The 15,000-nt window shown below is 52.6% G+C and overlaps 1 protein-coding gene across 20 annotated transcripts in view; it reads right to left on the reverse strand.

Moving 5' to 3' along the window:
• LOC144611583 (uncharacterized) overlaps window positions 1-15,000 on the reverse strand; it is a 60,924-nt gene that overhangs the window by 41,349 nt on the left and 4,575 nt on the right. For 19 of the 20 annotated variants that reach the window (XM_078430756.1, XM_078430765.1, XM_078430760.1 and 16 more), the window contains 11 exons: window positions 13,607-13,642; window positions 11,822-11,878; window positions 10,901-10,936; window positions 9,702-9,737; window positions 8,051-8,107; window positions 5,624-5,659; window positions 3,539-3,574; window positions 3,016-3,072; window positions 2,839-2,874; window positions 1,432-1,467; window positions 71-127 (listed from right to left, as the gene is read on the reverse strand). In XM_078430756.1, coding sequence (XP_078286882.1) covers window positions 71-127; window positions 1,432-1,467; window positions 2,839-2,874; window positions 3,016-3,072; window positions 3,539-3,574; window positions 5,624-5,659; window positions 8,051-8,107; window positions 9,702-9,737; window positions 10,901-10,936; window positions 11,822-11,878; window positions 13,607-13,642 — 480 coding nt within the window. The remainder of the gene's footprint in view (window positions 1-70; window positions 128-1,431; window positions 1,468-2,838; window positions 2,875-3,015; window positions 3,073-3,538; window positions 3,575-5,623; window positions 5,660-8,050; window positions 8,108-9,701; window positions 9,738-10,900; window positions 10,937-11,821; window positions 11,879-13,606; window positions 13,643-15,000) is intronic. The other variant, XM_078430759.1, reaches the window with a different exon arrangement.

Consider the following 15,000-nt stretch of genomic DNA (forward strand, 5'->3'; position numbering starts at 1 on the left):
CTCTCCCCCAGTAACCATGAACCCCCAGGACATGTGCAGGTGACATCTCCACACACACACGTCTACGTACCATCATCTTCCCTCGATACCATCACTTTGATTTTCCTCTCGCCACTTTCTCTGGAATCTGAAACAAACACCGGTCATTAATTATAAAATGGAAAATGTCTGGCGGTCGTTCCATCCCTGACGAGCCTCCGTTACATCGGCGAGACCGTGCGCAGACGTGGTGACAGTTTCGCCCAACACGTGCGCTCGGTCCGCCAAGGCCTACTGGATCTCCCGGTTGCCCACCATTTTAACCCCCCTTCACATTCCCACACTGACCTCTCTGTCCTGGGCCTCCTCCACTGTCAGAGTGAGGCCCCAGCGCAAACTGGAGGAACGGCACCTCATATTCCACACGGATACAGCTTGTACACCATGGACACAGGCCCTTCGGCCCAGCTTGCCCATGCCGACCAAGGTTGCCCCGTCTACATCAGCCCCACCCGCCCGCCTTTGGCCCATTTATACACTAAAACTCTCGTTTGTTTGTTTGTTTGTTCCTGAACTACAGCCAATACAGTACACGATAGCGCGACCATTTTAGGCCCACCTTACTCACCGTCGTCCCTTTGGTGCTGATGGAAGAGGTTTCATTTAAATCGTTGTTATATTTTTAAAGTTATTCACATTTTAAAGTTTAAATCTATCTCCTAGGGAGGGAGGGGGGAGGGGGAGGAGGAGGAGGAGGTAAAGGGAGGGGGGAGGGAGAGAGGGGGAGGAGGGAGGATAAGGGGGATGGTGGGGGGGTGGGAAGGGGGTAGTGGGAGGGGGTGGCGGGAGGGGGAGGGGGCAGAGGGAGGGGGTTGAGGGTGGGGGGAGGGGAGAGAGGGGGAGGAGGGAGGATAAGGGGGAATGAGGGGGATGGAGTGGGGGGAGGGGAAGGGCGGTAGTGGGAGGGGGAGGGGGAGGGGGAGGGAGGAGTAGGGGGAGAGGAGGGGGAGGGGGTGGAGGGTGGGGGGAGGGAGAGAGGGGGAGGAGGGAGGATAAGGGGGAATGAGAGGGATGGAGTGGGGGGAGGGGAAGGGCGGTAGTGGGAGGGGGAGGGGGAGGGAGGAGTAGGGGGAGAGGTGGAGGGAGGGGTGGAGGGTGGGGGGAGGGAGAGAGGGGGAGGAGGGAGGATAAGGGGGAATGAGGGGGATGGAGTGGGGGGAGGGGAAAGGGGGGGTAGTGGGAGGGGGAGGGGGAGGGAGGAGTAGGGGGAGAGGAGGGGGAGGGGGATGGAGAGGGGAGGGGGGGGAGAGGGGAGGGTGCTGCACCAATACAGGAGAGGTTTGGGCCCAATGGGTCCACTTGGCTCAGATCCCTCTAAACCTCACGGATGGGTGGGTGGGTTGTCCAACAGCGAATGTTACAGGGAGACATTGGAATCAGAAACATCCGTACCTCGAGATGCAGAACGACTCTCTTTCTCCGCTGACTCTGGAGAGGAAAGGAGAGAGTTTCACTTCACCGATCCCAAGACCTTTTCTGTGCCCAGCTGCCAGTGCAGCTCTGAAACTCTCCCGCCCATTTTAACGACAGTTCTCTCTACGCCGGTGAAGTTGGGAGATGCAAAGGGACTTGGGGAATGCTGGTGCAGGATTCCCAAAAGGTCAACTTGCAAGTTGGATCGGCAGTAAGGAAGGCAAATGCAAAGCCAGCAGTTATTTCGAGAGGACGAGAATATAAACACAGGGATGTAATGCTGAGGCTCTATAAGGTGCTGGTCAGACCGCATTTGGAGTATTGTGAGCAATTGTGGGCACCGTACCTGAGGAAGGATGTGCTGGCTCTGGAGAGGGTCCAGAGGAGGTTTACGAGAACGATCCCAGGGGTGAGTGGGTTAACGTACGATGAGCGTTTGTACGCACTGGGCCTGCACTCGCTGGAGTTTAGAAGGATAGACAATAGACAATAGACAATAGGTGCAGGAGGAGGCCATTCAGCCCTTCGAGCCAGCACCGCCATTCAATGCGATCATGGCTGATCACTCTCAATCAGTACCCCGTTCCTGCCTTCTCCCCATACCCCCTCACTCCGCTATCCTTAAGAGCTCTATCCAGCTCTCCCTTCAAAGCATCCAACGAACTGGCCTCCACTGCCTTCTGAGGCAGAGAATTCCTCACCTTCACAACTCTCTGACTGAAAAAGTTCTTCCTCATCTCCGTTCTAAATGGCCTACCCCTTATTCTTAAACTGTGGCCCCTTGTTCTGGACTCCCCTAACATTGGGACATGTTTCCTGCCTCTAATGTGTTCAATCCCCTAATTATCTTATATGTTTCAATAAGATCCCCCCTCATCCTTCTAAATTCCAGTGTATACAAGCCCAATCGCTCCAGCCTTTCAACATACGACAGTCCCGCCATTCCAGATGAGGGGGGGACCTCATTGAAACTTACCGAATAGTGAGCGGCCTGGATCGAGTGGATGGGGAGAGGATGTTTCCACTAGTGGGAGAGTCTAGGACCAGAGGGCACAGCCTCAGAATTAAAGGACGTTCCTTTAGGAAGGAGATGAGGAGGAATTTCTTTAGACAGAGTGCGGTGAATTGGGAATTCATTGCCACAGACGGCTGTGGAGGCCAAGTCAATGGATATTTTTAAGGCAGAGATAGATAGATTCTTGATTAGTGCGGGTGTCAGGGGTTATGGGGAGAAGGCAGGAGAATGGGGTTAGGAGGGAGAGATAGATCAGCCATGATTGAATGGCGGGGTAGACCATGAGCCGAATGGCCTAATTCTGCTGCTAGAACTTGTGCCGAACACTAGCTCTAAACCACTCCCTCTCAACGAATGAAAGTAAGAACTACCTTTAGTATCCGGCCCACTCTCGTTCTCGGCAGAGTCTGAAACAGAAGGAAGAGGGTTTCAGTTTCCTGGTCTCACGGTTGGGTTTTCCGAACGTTTTTCCCAAGATCCCTCTCCCCCAGTAACCATGACCACCCAGGACATGTGCAGGTGACATCTCCACACACACGTCTACGTACCATCATCTTCCCTCGATGCCATCACTTTGATTTTCCTCTCGCCACTTTCTCTGGAATCTGAAACAAACGCCGGTAATTAATTATAAAACGGAAAATGTCTGGCGGTCGTTCCATCCCCGACGAGCCTCCTTTACATCGGCGAGACCGAGCGCAGACTAGGCCACCGTTTCGCCCAACACGTACGCTCGGTCCGCCAAGGCCTACTGGATCTCCCGGTTGCCGACTATTTTAACCCCCACTTCCCATTCCCACACTGACCTCTCTGTCCTGGGCCTCCTCCACTGTCAGAGTGAGGCCCAGCGCAAACTGGAGGAACGGCACCTCATATTCCGCACGGATACAGCTTGTACACCATGGACACAGGCCCTTCGGCCCAGCTTGCCCATGCCGATCAATGTGCCCCGTCTATACTAGTCCCACCCGCCCGTGTTTGGCCCATATCCCTCTAAACCTCACCGATGGGTGGGTGGGTTGTCCACCAGTGAATGTTACAGGGAGACATTGGAATCAGAAATATCCGTACCTCGAGATGCAGAACGACTGTCTTTCTCCGCAGAATCTGGAGGGGAAAGGAAAGAGTTTCACTTCACCGATCCCAAGACGTGAGGGGCCAATTAGTAGAACCTAATTCTACTCCTATTTATTTATTTTTCATATTTCAGATACAGCGCGGAAACAGGCCTTTTTCGGCCCTCCAAGTCCGCGCCGCCCAGCGATCCCCGCACACTAACACTATCCTACACACACTAGGGACGATTTTTACATTTACCCAGTCAATTAACCTACAAACCTGTACGTCTTTGGAGTGTGGGAGGAAACCGAAGATCTCGGAGAAAACCCACGCAGGTCACGGGGAGAACGTACAAACTCCGTACAGACGGCGCCCGTAGTCAGGATCGAACCTGAGTCTCAGGCGCTGCATTCGCTGTAAGGCGGCAACTCTACCGCTGCGCCACCGTGCCGCCCCGACACATAGACAATCATGCACACACACACGCTCAGTCACACACTCAGTCACACGTACAGTGCACCCACACAGACCCACACAGCTTTAGACTTCAGAGGTACAGCAAGGAAACAGGCCCTTTGGCCCACCGTGTCCGTGCCGACCAGCGTTCACCCCACACACTAACATTGTCCTACACACCGGGGACAATTTTTTACAAAGTCAATTAAGCCGCAAACCTGGATGTCTGTGGAATGCGGGAGGAACCGGGAGGAGGTGGCTTATCTGGCACTCTGGTGTCAGGACAATAGCCTCCTCTTGAATGTCACAAAAACTAAGGAGCTGACTGTGGACTTTAGAAGGGCTCAACATCCAAGGACGTACACGCCACTGGAGATAAATGGGTCTACTGTGGATAGGGTGAGCAGCTTTAAATATCTGGGAGTCCACATCACAGAGGATCTGACGTGGGCAACGCACATTGCCGCACTGGTGGGTAAGGCAAGGCAGCGCCTTTACCACCTTAGACAGCTGAGGAAATTCAGAGTGTCTCTGAGGATCCTTCATTGCTTCTACTCTGGGGCTGTAGAGAGCATCCTGTCCGGCAACATTACAGTCTGGTTTGGGAACAGCTCTGCCCAGGATAGGATGGCCCTGCAGAGAGTAGTGCGTTCGGCAGAACGCACCATGGGAACTACACTCGCCCCCCTGCAGGACCTATACATCAGGAGGTGCAGATCCAGAGCAAGCAAGATCATGAGGGACCCCTGCCACCCCAGCAACAGTCTGTTCCAGCTGCTACGATCAGGCAAACGCCTCCGCTGTCACGCTGTGAAAACGGAGAGGATGAGACGGAGTTTCTTCCCACAGGCCATCAGGACTGTTAACTTTTATAACTCCAGAGACTACATTTTTGTCTACACTATAGTAACTTATTAACTTTATTTATATGCTGTAACTGTAATTCTTTTTTGTGCACAATCCGCAGGCATTGCCACTTTCATTTCACTGCACATCGTGTGTGTGCACGTGACAAATAAACTTGACTTGACTTGACTTGACCTCCACAGCCATCTGTGGCAAAGAATTTCCCCAGATTCACCGCCCTCTGACAATAGACAATAGACAATAGGTGCAGGAGGAGGCCATTCGGCCCTTCGAGCCAGCACCACCATTCAATGTGATCATGGCTGATCATTCCCAATCAGTACCCCGTTCCTGCCTTCTCCCCATACCCCCTGACTCCGCTATCCTTAAGAGCTCTATCCAGCTCTCTCTTGAATGCATTCAGAGAATTGGCCTCCACTGCCTTCTGAGGCAGAGAATTCCACAGATTCACAACTCTCTGACTGAAAAAGTTTTTCCCCATCTCCGTTCTAAATGGCCCACCCCTTATTCTTAAACTGTGGCCCCTGGTTCTGGACTCCCCCAACTCTGGCTAAAGAGGGCAGTGGGATTAGGGCCCAACTGTTTACCACGACAGTGCAAATGGCTCCAAGTTTGTGGCACAGAGAGAGAAAGGATGGAAACAGGCCCTTCGGCCCACCGAGTCCATGCCAACCATCGGCCATTTACATTCACCCAGAGTGTTTTGTGCAATTGTCAATGGATTGTTTGCCAGTGAAGGCTGCTGGGAAACGTTGCAAAGGTAAATATCCCTACCTTGAGATTTAGAGTGACTCTCTTTCTCTACAGAATCTGGAAACAAAAGAAAAAATGGTTTCAGTGTATACACCCACAAGGGTCTCGGCCCGAATTGACGCCTATCCACGTTCTCCAGGGATGCTGCCCGACCCGCTGATATGTGTCCTCAGCAAACTGTGTCCTTTTGTACATTAACCAGCATCTGCAGCTCTTTATTTCTGCACTAGAACATGTTCAGACATTCCCAATTGTGAATAGCCTGACTGTAGCTGTCTCACTATAAGCTGTGATTTAACATTGATCTCTCTCTCTCTCTCTCTCTCTCTCTCTCTCTCTCTCTCTCTGTCGCAGTGATTTCCAGGCGCTCTGATGAGTCTGCAGGTCAGTATCAATCCGTTCTCTCCTCTCTCTCTCTCTCTCTCTCTCTCTCGATTACATTGTGATCCTGTTTTGATCTGATACCCATTTACGTTTTTTTTGTTGTTTCTGTGGAAAATTGAGGACTTGTTGCTGCTGGAGGTCGTAAGATCAAAAGTGATAGGAGCAGAATTAGGCCATTCGGCCCATCGAGTCTACTCCGCCATTCAGTCATGGCTGATCTATCTCTCCCTCCCAACCCCATTCTCCTGCCTTCTCCCCACAACCCCTGACACCCGCACTAATCAAGAATCTGTCAATCTCCGCCTTAAAAATATCCACTGACTTGACCTCCACAGCCGTCTGTGGCAATGAGTTCCACAGATTCACCACCCTCTGACTAAAGGAATTCCTCCTCGTCTCCTACTAATCTAGTAGGAAAAAAACTGGAGACGCTGGTGTAAAATCGAAGGTAGACACAAAATGCTGGAGTCTGGAACAGGGGACGTACAACGAGATCTGGGTGTCCTAGTGCATCAGTCACTGAAAGGAAGCATGCAGGTACAGCAGGCAGTGAAGAAAGCCAATGGAATGTTGGCCTTCATAACAAGAGGAGTTGAGTATAGGAGCAAAGAGGTCCTTCTGCAGTTGTACAGGGCCCTAGTGAGACCGCACCTGGAGTACTGTGTGCAGTTTTGGTCTCCAAATTTGAGGAAGGATATTCTTGCCATTGAGGGCGTGCAGCGTAGGTTTACTAGGTTAATTCCCGGAATGGCAGGACTGTCATATGTTGAAAGACTGGAGCGACTAAGCTTGTATACACTGGAATTTAGAAGGATGAGAGGGGATCTTATCGAAACGTATAAGATTATTAAGGGATTGGACACGTTAGAGGCAGGAAACATGTTCCCAATGTTGGGGGAGTCCAGAACCAGGGCCCACAGTTTAAGAATAAGGGGTAGGCCATTTAGAACAGAGATGAGGAAAAACTTTTTTAGTCAGAGAGTTGTGAACCTGTGGAATTCTCTGCCTCAGAAGGCAGTGGAGGCCAATTCTCTGAATACATTAAAGAGAGAGCTAGATAGAGCTCTTAAGGATAGCGGAGTCAGGGGGTATGGGGAGAAGGCAGGAACGGGGTACTGATTGAGAATGATCAGCCATGATCACATTGAATGGCGGTGCTGGCTTGAAGGGCCGAATGGCCTACTCCTGTACCTATTGTCTATTGTCTGAAGAAGGGTCTCGACCCGAAACGTCACCCATTCCTTCTCTCCCGAGATGCTGCCTGACCCGCTGAGTTACTCCGGCATTTTGTGCCTGCCTCCTACTAATCTGGAATCTGTCAGTCTCTGATGTTGCCGGGATCTCTCTGTCAGAACGGTTTAAAGTCCTCCCCTCCTGGTCATATAATATTTCACCCTAACCCAGTGTTCACAGATCAGGAGAACTACCTTTAGTATCCGGCCCACTCTCGTTCTCGGCAGAGTCTGAGACAGAAGGAAGAGGGGCTCCAGTTTTCCGATCACGCGGTCAGTTACTCAAGACAGTTCGCAAAGTACCCACTCTAACTGTGAACACCAACACACCTTTCACCAGGGCTGGTGACACCCCCCCCAGTTCGATTATTTACCAGAAACTCTGAACATAGTTCAGATTAGTTCAGAGATACAGTGTGGAAACAGGCTCTTCGGCCCACCGAGACCGGCAATCAGCCCGTTAGCGAACACTATCCGACGCACTAGGGACAATTTGCAGGAGGCAATCAACTTAGGCAACCTGTACATCTTTGGAGTGTGGGAGGAAACCGGAGCGCCCGGAGAAAACCCACGCGGTCACGTGGAGAACGTACAAACTCCTGCGCAGACAGCACCCGTAGTCGGGATGGAACCCGGGACTCCGGCGCTGTGAGGCAGCAACTCTACCGCTGCGTCCTCTCTATCCTAACGGTGTCAACAATAGACCCTGTTGGGGGTCTCCCGTGACTCTGGTGTTTGTTCCTGTACGTTAGAGCAGGCAATAACCCTCCCCTCTTCCCCCCCCCCCCCTCACCCCCCTCCCCCCCCTCCTCCCACAGCAAGGTCTACAAACCATCATCGTCGCTGGATCCAAGGCCTTTGATTTTCCTTTCACCACTTTCTTTGGAATCTGAAATTCAAAAAGGCAATTTCTCACCATAGAACGGGAGTGAGAGTGGCGGGATCACAGTGTTAAAGTGTGTCTACGTCACACGCAAACCTTTGGGCACACTCACGTACACTTTACACCCGCACTTAGGGTCGCCAACTGGCCCGTATTAGCCGGGACATCCCGTATTTTGGGCTAAATTGGTTTGTCCCATACGGGACCGCCCTTGTCCCGCATTAGGCCCAGGGGACACTGTAGGCCCGGACGCTGTAGGTCCGGACACTGTAGGCCCCGACACTATGGGCCCGGACACTGTAGGCCCGGACACTGTAGGCCCCGACACTGTAGGCCCCGACACTGTAGGCCCGGGGGGCGCTGTAGGCCCCGACACTGTAGGCCCAGACGCTGAAGGCCCCGACGCTGTAGGCCCCGACACTGTAGGCCTCGACACTGTAGGCCCAGGGAACGCTGTAGGCCCCGACACTGTAGGCCCCGACACTGTAGGCCCCGACACTGTAGGCCCCGACACTGTAGGCCCCGACACTGAAGGCCCCGACACTGTAGGCCCCGACACTGTAGGCCCCGACGCTCTAGGTCCCGACAGTTTAGGTCCCGACACCCTAGGTTTCCGACATTTTAGCTCTTGACAGTCTAGGCCCGGAGGCCCGGGCGCCGCACAATGGAGGTTGCCTAGCAACCTGCCTCCCGGCCCGCGCTGCCGCCATTGGTGGAGCGGGAGCACATGGCCGCTGGCTGGGTGAGGTCACGTGGGGCGCGGGGCGGTGACGTCACCCTGTCCCGTATTTGGGAGTGAGATAGTTGGCAACCCTACCCGCACTCATCTCAGTAGCTCTCCGTGAACAGCACCCCTACAGAACAAAGAACAGTACTGCACAGGATCAGGCCCTTCGGCCCACAATGTCTGTGCCGAACACGAAGCCAAGTCCAACTCTTATCTGCCTGCACATGATCCATATCCCCTCCATTCCCGGCACATCCATGTGCCCATCCAAACGTCTTTTCAACGCCACATGAGGTGAGTCTTACCCAGATAATCATCCTTTAAAAAATATATATTTTTGCATGTCTTTCATTCATCTGTTCCATATCTCTCTATATCACCGTCTGTATCTCTCTCTCGAAGATAGACGCAAAAAGCTGGAGTAACTCAGCGGGTCAGGCAGCATCTCTGGAGAGAAGGAATGGGTGACGTTTCGGGTCGAGACCCTTCTTCAGACTAGTCAGGGATAAAGAGAGATATAGACGATGATGTAGAGAGATAAAGAACAATGAATGAAAGATACGCAAAAAAGCAACGATGATAGAGGAGACAGGCCGTTGCGAGCTGTTTGCTGGGTGAGAACGAGAAGCTGGTGCGACTTGGGTGGGGGAGGGATGGAGAGGGAGGGAATGCTGGGGCTACCTGAAGCTAAAGAAGTCAACGTTCATACCGCTGGGCTGTAAGCTGCCCAAGCGAAATATGAGATGCTGTTCCTCCAATTTGCGCTGGGCCTCACTCTGACAGTGGAGGAGGCCCAGGACAGAGAGGTCAGTGTGGGAGTGGGAGGGAGAATGAAAGAGTTCAGGCGGACGTTGTAATCAGAGATATCCGTACCTCGAGATGCAGAGTGACCGTCTTTCTCCGCAGAATCTGGAAGAGAAAGGAAAGAGTTTCACTTCATGCACCTCGGAGTGCTGGAGTAACTCAGCGGGCCAGGCGGCATCTCTGGAGAAAAAGGATGGGTGGCCTTTTGGGTCGGAACCTTTCTTCAGACTCCGAAGAAGACCGGAGACGGGTTCCCACCCGAGACGTCACACGTTCCCTTTTCCCCCAGAGATGCTGCCTGACCCGCTGAGTTACTCCAGCACTTTGTATCTGTCTTCGGTATAAGCCAGTACCTGCAGTTCCCTCCTAAGCCACAAGATGTTGCCCATTGCTGACCGGCAAAAAAAGCTTTTCACTGGACCTCGGTACAGGTGACAATAAACGAAACTAAACTAAACAGTTAAGGCGGTCAACCTGCAAACCTGGACGTCCTTTGGAATGTGGGAGGAAACCGGAGCACCCGGAGAAAACCCACGTGGTCACGGGGAGAACGTGCAAACTCCGTACAGACAGCAACCAAGGTCGGGATTGAACCCGGGTCTCCGGCGCTGTGAGGCAGCAACTCTACCACTGGAGAGATTTTGGATCAGATTAATTGCTCGATTAGTGGTCAACCTGTGTCGACCCTGTGAGCCTAAGGGGCAGTTTCCACACTGTATCTCTAAACTAAACTAAACTAAACCAGACTGTAAACTAAACTCTTTTTACGAGGATGTTGCCAGGACTAGAGGGTGTGAGCTACAGGGAGAGGTTGAGCAGGCTGGGTCTCTATTCCTTGGAGCGCAGGAGGATGAGGGGCGATCTTACAGAGGTGTACAAAATCACGAGAGGAATAGATCGGGTGGACGCACAGAGTCTCTTGCCCAGAGTCGGGGAATCGAGGACCAGAGGACATAGGTTCAAGGTGGAGGGGAAAAGATTTAATAGGAATCTGAGGGGTAACTTTTTCACACAGAGGGTGGTGGGTGTATGGAACGAGCTGCCAGAGGAGGTAGTTGAGGCTGGGACTATCCCAACGTTTAAGAAACAGTTAGACAGGTACATAGATAGGTCAGGTTTGGAGGGATATGGACCGAGCGCAGGCAGGTGGGACTAGTATAGCTGGGACATGTTGGCCGGTGTGGGCGAGTTGGGCCGAAGGGCCTGTTTCCACGCTGTATCACTCTGTGACTCTATGACCATAGCAGTTCACACTTCAGGGGAACTACCTTTAGTATCCGGCCCACTCTCGTTCTCGGCAGAGTCTGAAACAGAAGGAAGAGGGTTTCAGTTTCCCGAGCACACGGTGGGTTTTCCAAGACCCCCCTGTGACCCCCCCCCCCCCCCCGACACACTCGGCCCCGGGGTGGGAACGCTCCGCTCTCTCCGCGAAGGACCTTTGTCCCTTTTGGCGCGTTGGCAGCCCGACCTAGATGATCCGTACAGACAGCACCCGTTGTCGGGATCGAACCCGGGTCTCTGGCGCTGTGAGGCAGCACGTCTATCGCCCTGGCAACTCTCCCGGGGGCCCAATCGCTTATCGTGGTAGAGAGACCAGCTCTGTGCTCACTGTCCAAATCTGCTCCAAATAACGTCAGGCACGGTGGCGCGGCGGTAGAGTTGCCGCCTCACAGCGCCAGAGACACGGGTTCCATCCCGACCCGCGCTGCTGCCTGCGCGGAGTTTGCAGGTTCTCCCCGCGACCGCGTGGGTTCCCTCCGGGTGCTCCGGACTTCCTCCCGCACTCCAAAGTGACGTGCGGGCTCGTGGGTTAATCGGCTCTCTGTAAATTGCCCCCTGGTGCGTAGGGAGTGGACGAGAAGGTGGGATAAGGGGGAACTAGTGTGAGCGGGCGGGCTGGGTGGGCCAAAGCAGGCACGACAAGCTGGAGCAACTCAGCGGCTCCAGGCAGAATCTCTGGAGGAAAGGGGAGGGGACGCTGGCGTTTGGGGTCGAGACCCTCCTTCAGACGGGCCCCGACCCCCTGAACGTTGCCTGTCCCTTTCCTCCAGAGACGCTGCCTGTCCTGCTGAGTGGCCCCAGCTCGTTGTGTCTACCCTCCCTACACGCGCTGGGCCCCAGGACCTGTCTCCACGCTGTATCTCCAAAAAGCCCAACGTCTAAGTCCCCAGACAGAGAGATTCACCAACCATCGTCCTCTGTGGATCCGATCGGAATGACTTCCCTTCCGGCACTTTCCTTGGAATCTGGAAAAGAAAACGATGTTGGATTGTAAAATGGGAAGAGAGTGCAGGCCTCACACTGTTTCAAAGTGCACCTGTATTCCTGTTCACTCTGCAACGGTCCTGTTGAAAGACTGGAGCGACTAGGCTTGTATACACTGGAATGTAGAAGGATGAGAGGGGATCTTATCGAAACGTATAAGATTATTAAGGGGTTGGACATGTTAGAGGCAGAAAACATGTTCCCAATGTTGGGGGAGTCCAGAACAAGGGGCCACAGTTTAAGAATAAGGGGTAGGCCATTTAGAACTGAGATGAGAGAGTTGTGAATCTGTCGAATTCTCTGCCTCAGAAGGCAGTGGAGGCCAATTCTCTGAATGCATTCAAGAGAGAGCTGGATAGAGCTCTTAAGGATAGCGGAGTCAGGGGGTATGGGGAGAAGGCAGGAACGGGGTACTGATTGAGAATGATCAGCCATGATCACATTGAATGGCGGTGCTGGCTCGATGGGCCGAATGGCCTCCTCCTGCACCTATTGTCTATTGTCTATTGGAAAGGAGTGCTGAAAAAATCTGCAGATGCAGGTGTAAATCGAAGGTAGACACAAAATGCTGGTGTAACTCAGTGGGTCAGGCAGCAGCTCGGGAGGGAAGGAATGGGTGACGTTTCGGGTCTCGGACTTTGCCTCGGACTATCCTTGATCAGACCTTGCTGGCTTTACCTTGCACTAAACGTTAATCCCTTGTCTGAAGAAGGGTCTCGACCCGAAACGTCACCCATTCCTTCCCTCCCGAGATGCTGCCCGACCCGCTGAGTTACTCCAGCATTTTGCGTCTACCCACAGTATTGGAAACACCATTAACCATCTCCTGACGGTCTGGAGACCATCGCAACCAGGTGGACCTGTCCGCTAAGGGTCATTGTCGGTTAGATGTCTGTCCACTCTCCCGAAATCTCCACCCCTGGCACCCACATGGTCTTCCTGCTGTTTTGCAAAGCCGTTGTCCCTTGCCTTTGGCTACTGGAGTCGTAGAGTGACACAGCGTGGGACTGACCCTTGCCCTCACCGGCCAACATGTCCCAGCAGTACTAGTCCCACCTGCCCGCATTTGCCCCATACAGGCACATGGATAGGACAGGTTTGGAGGGATATGGACCAAGCGCAGGCAGTTGGGACTAGTGTAGCTGGGACACGCTGGCCGGTGTGAGCAAGTTGGGCTGAAGGGCCTGTTTCCACACTGTATCACTCTATGACTATGATTCTATGACATACGATGAGCGTTTGTTGGCACTGGGCCTGTACTCGCTGGAGTTTAGAAGGATGAGGGGGGACCTCATTGAAAGGTACTAAATAATGAAAGGCCTGGATAGAGTGGATGTGGAGAGGATGTTTCCACTGGTGGGAGAGTCTAGGACCAGAGGGCACAGCCTCAGAATTAAAGGACGTTCTTTTAGGAAGGAGACGAGGAGAAATTTATTTAGTCAGAGGGTGGTGAATCTGTGGAATTCTTTGCTGCAGAGGGGTGTGGAGGCCTAGTCGATAGATATTCTTTAAGGCGGAGGTAGATAGATTCTTGATCAGTGCGGGTGTCAGGGGTCATGGGGAGAGGGCAGGAGAATGGGGTTAGGAGGGAGAGACGGATCAGCCATGATTGAATGGCGGAGTGATGGGCCGAATGGGCCTAATTCTACTCCTATCCCTTCTGCCCCCGATCCCTAGAGAGTTAGACAAGGAACAGAGGGTATACTGACCGTCGACAGAACTCTCCGCAGAGTAGCTTGGCAGACCTGCAATAGAGAGAGGGGACAAGGAGCTTTCGTGAGTACCGGACAATCCGTGGACACGTTGGGTTCCCACAACGACAGCGGCCGATGATAACAAAGACACAACATTTTAATATTATTGAGTGGTCAAGCTTTAACTTGAAGAAAGCTTGAGTACTTACCTCAGGAGCCGCCCTTCAACATAGAAACATAGAAACATAGAAACATAGAAAATAGGTGCAGGAGTAGGCCATTTGGCCCTTTGAGCCTGCACCGCCATTCAATATGATCATGGCTGATCATCCAACTCAGTATCCCGTACCTGCCTTCTCTCCATACACCCTGATCCCTTTAGCCACAAGGGCCACATCTAACTCCCTCTTAAATATAGCCAATGAACTGGCCTCAACTACCTTCTGTGGCAGAGAATTCCACAGACTCACCACTCTCTGTGTGAAGAAATGTTTTCTCATCTCGGTCCTAAAAGACTTCCCCCTTATCCTTAAGCTGTGACCCCTGGTTCCGAACTTCCCCAACATCGGGAACAATCTTCCCGCATCTAGCCTCTCCAACCCCTTAAGAATTTTATATGTTTCTATAAGATCCCCCCTCAGTCTTCTAAATTCCAGCGAGTACAAGCCGAGTCTATCCAGTCTTTCTTCATATGAAAGTCCTGCCATCCCAGGAATCAATCTGGTGAACCTTCTCTGTACTCCCTCTAAGGCTAGAATGTCTTTCCTCAGATTAGGAGACCAAAACTGTACGCAATACTCCAGGTGTTGGAGTATTATAATACTCAACGAAGCACACATTAAACGACAACATTGAACACGCAAGTATTGGATCAAAATGGCGATGTTTATTTTATGGGATAGGTGTCTGAAATTCAGCCAAAGCGGTACACGGTAGCGCGACAATTTGAACGAAACTTGTTACTGCGTGATCCCTCACACCGCAGGCCAATGGCGAGTAAGGTGTCCCTAAAAGGTGTGCTATCGTGTACCGTTTTTGCTGAATTTCAGGAACACACACACACATATATATATATATATATGTGTATACAAGATGAGATTTTTAGTAATATACTAGACCAAAGACGTACAGGTTTGTAGGTTAATTGGCTGGGTAAATGTAAAAATTGTCCCTAGTGGGTGTAGGATAGTGTTAATGTGCGGGGATCGCTGGGCGGCACGGACCCGGTGGGCCGAAGGGCCTGTTTCTGTGCTGTATCTCTAAATCTAAGACCAAGTGGATCGTTGGGCCCAAACCTCTCGTGCATTGGTGCAGCACCCTCTCCGCTCCGCCCTCCCTTCCACCCCCCTCCCTCCCTCACCCCTCCCCTCCCCCCTCCTTTCCCACTCCCTCCCCTTCCCCTCCCCCCA

This window comes from Rhinoraja longicauda, chromosome 40 (genome assembly GCF_053455715.1).
Source record: "Rhinoraja longicauda isolate Sanriku21f chromosome 40, sRhiLon1.1, whole genome shotgun sequence".
Taxonomy (NCBI): domain Eukaryota; kingdom Metazoa; phylum Chordata; class Chondrichthyes; order Rajiformes; family Arhynchobatidae; genus Rhinoraja; species Rhinoraja longicauda.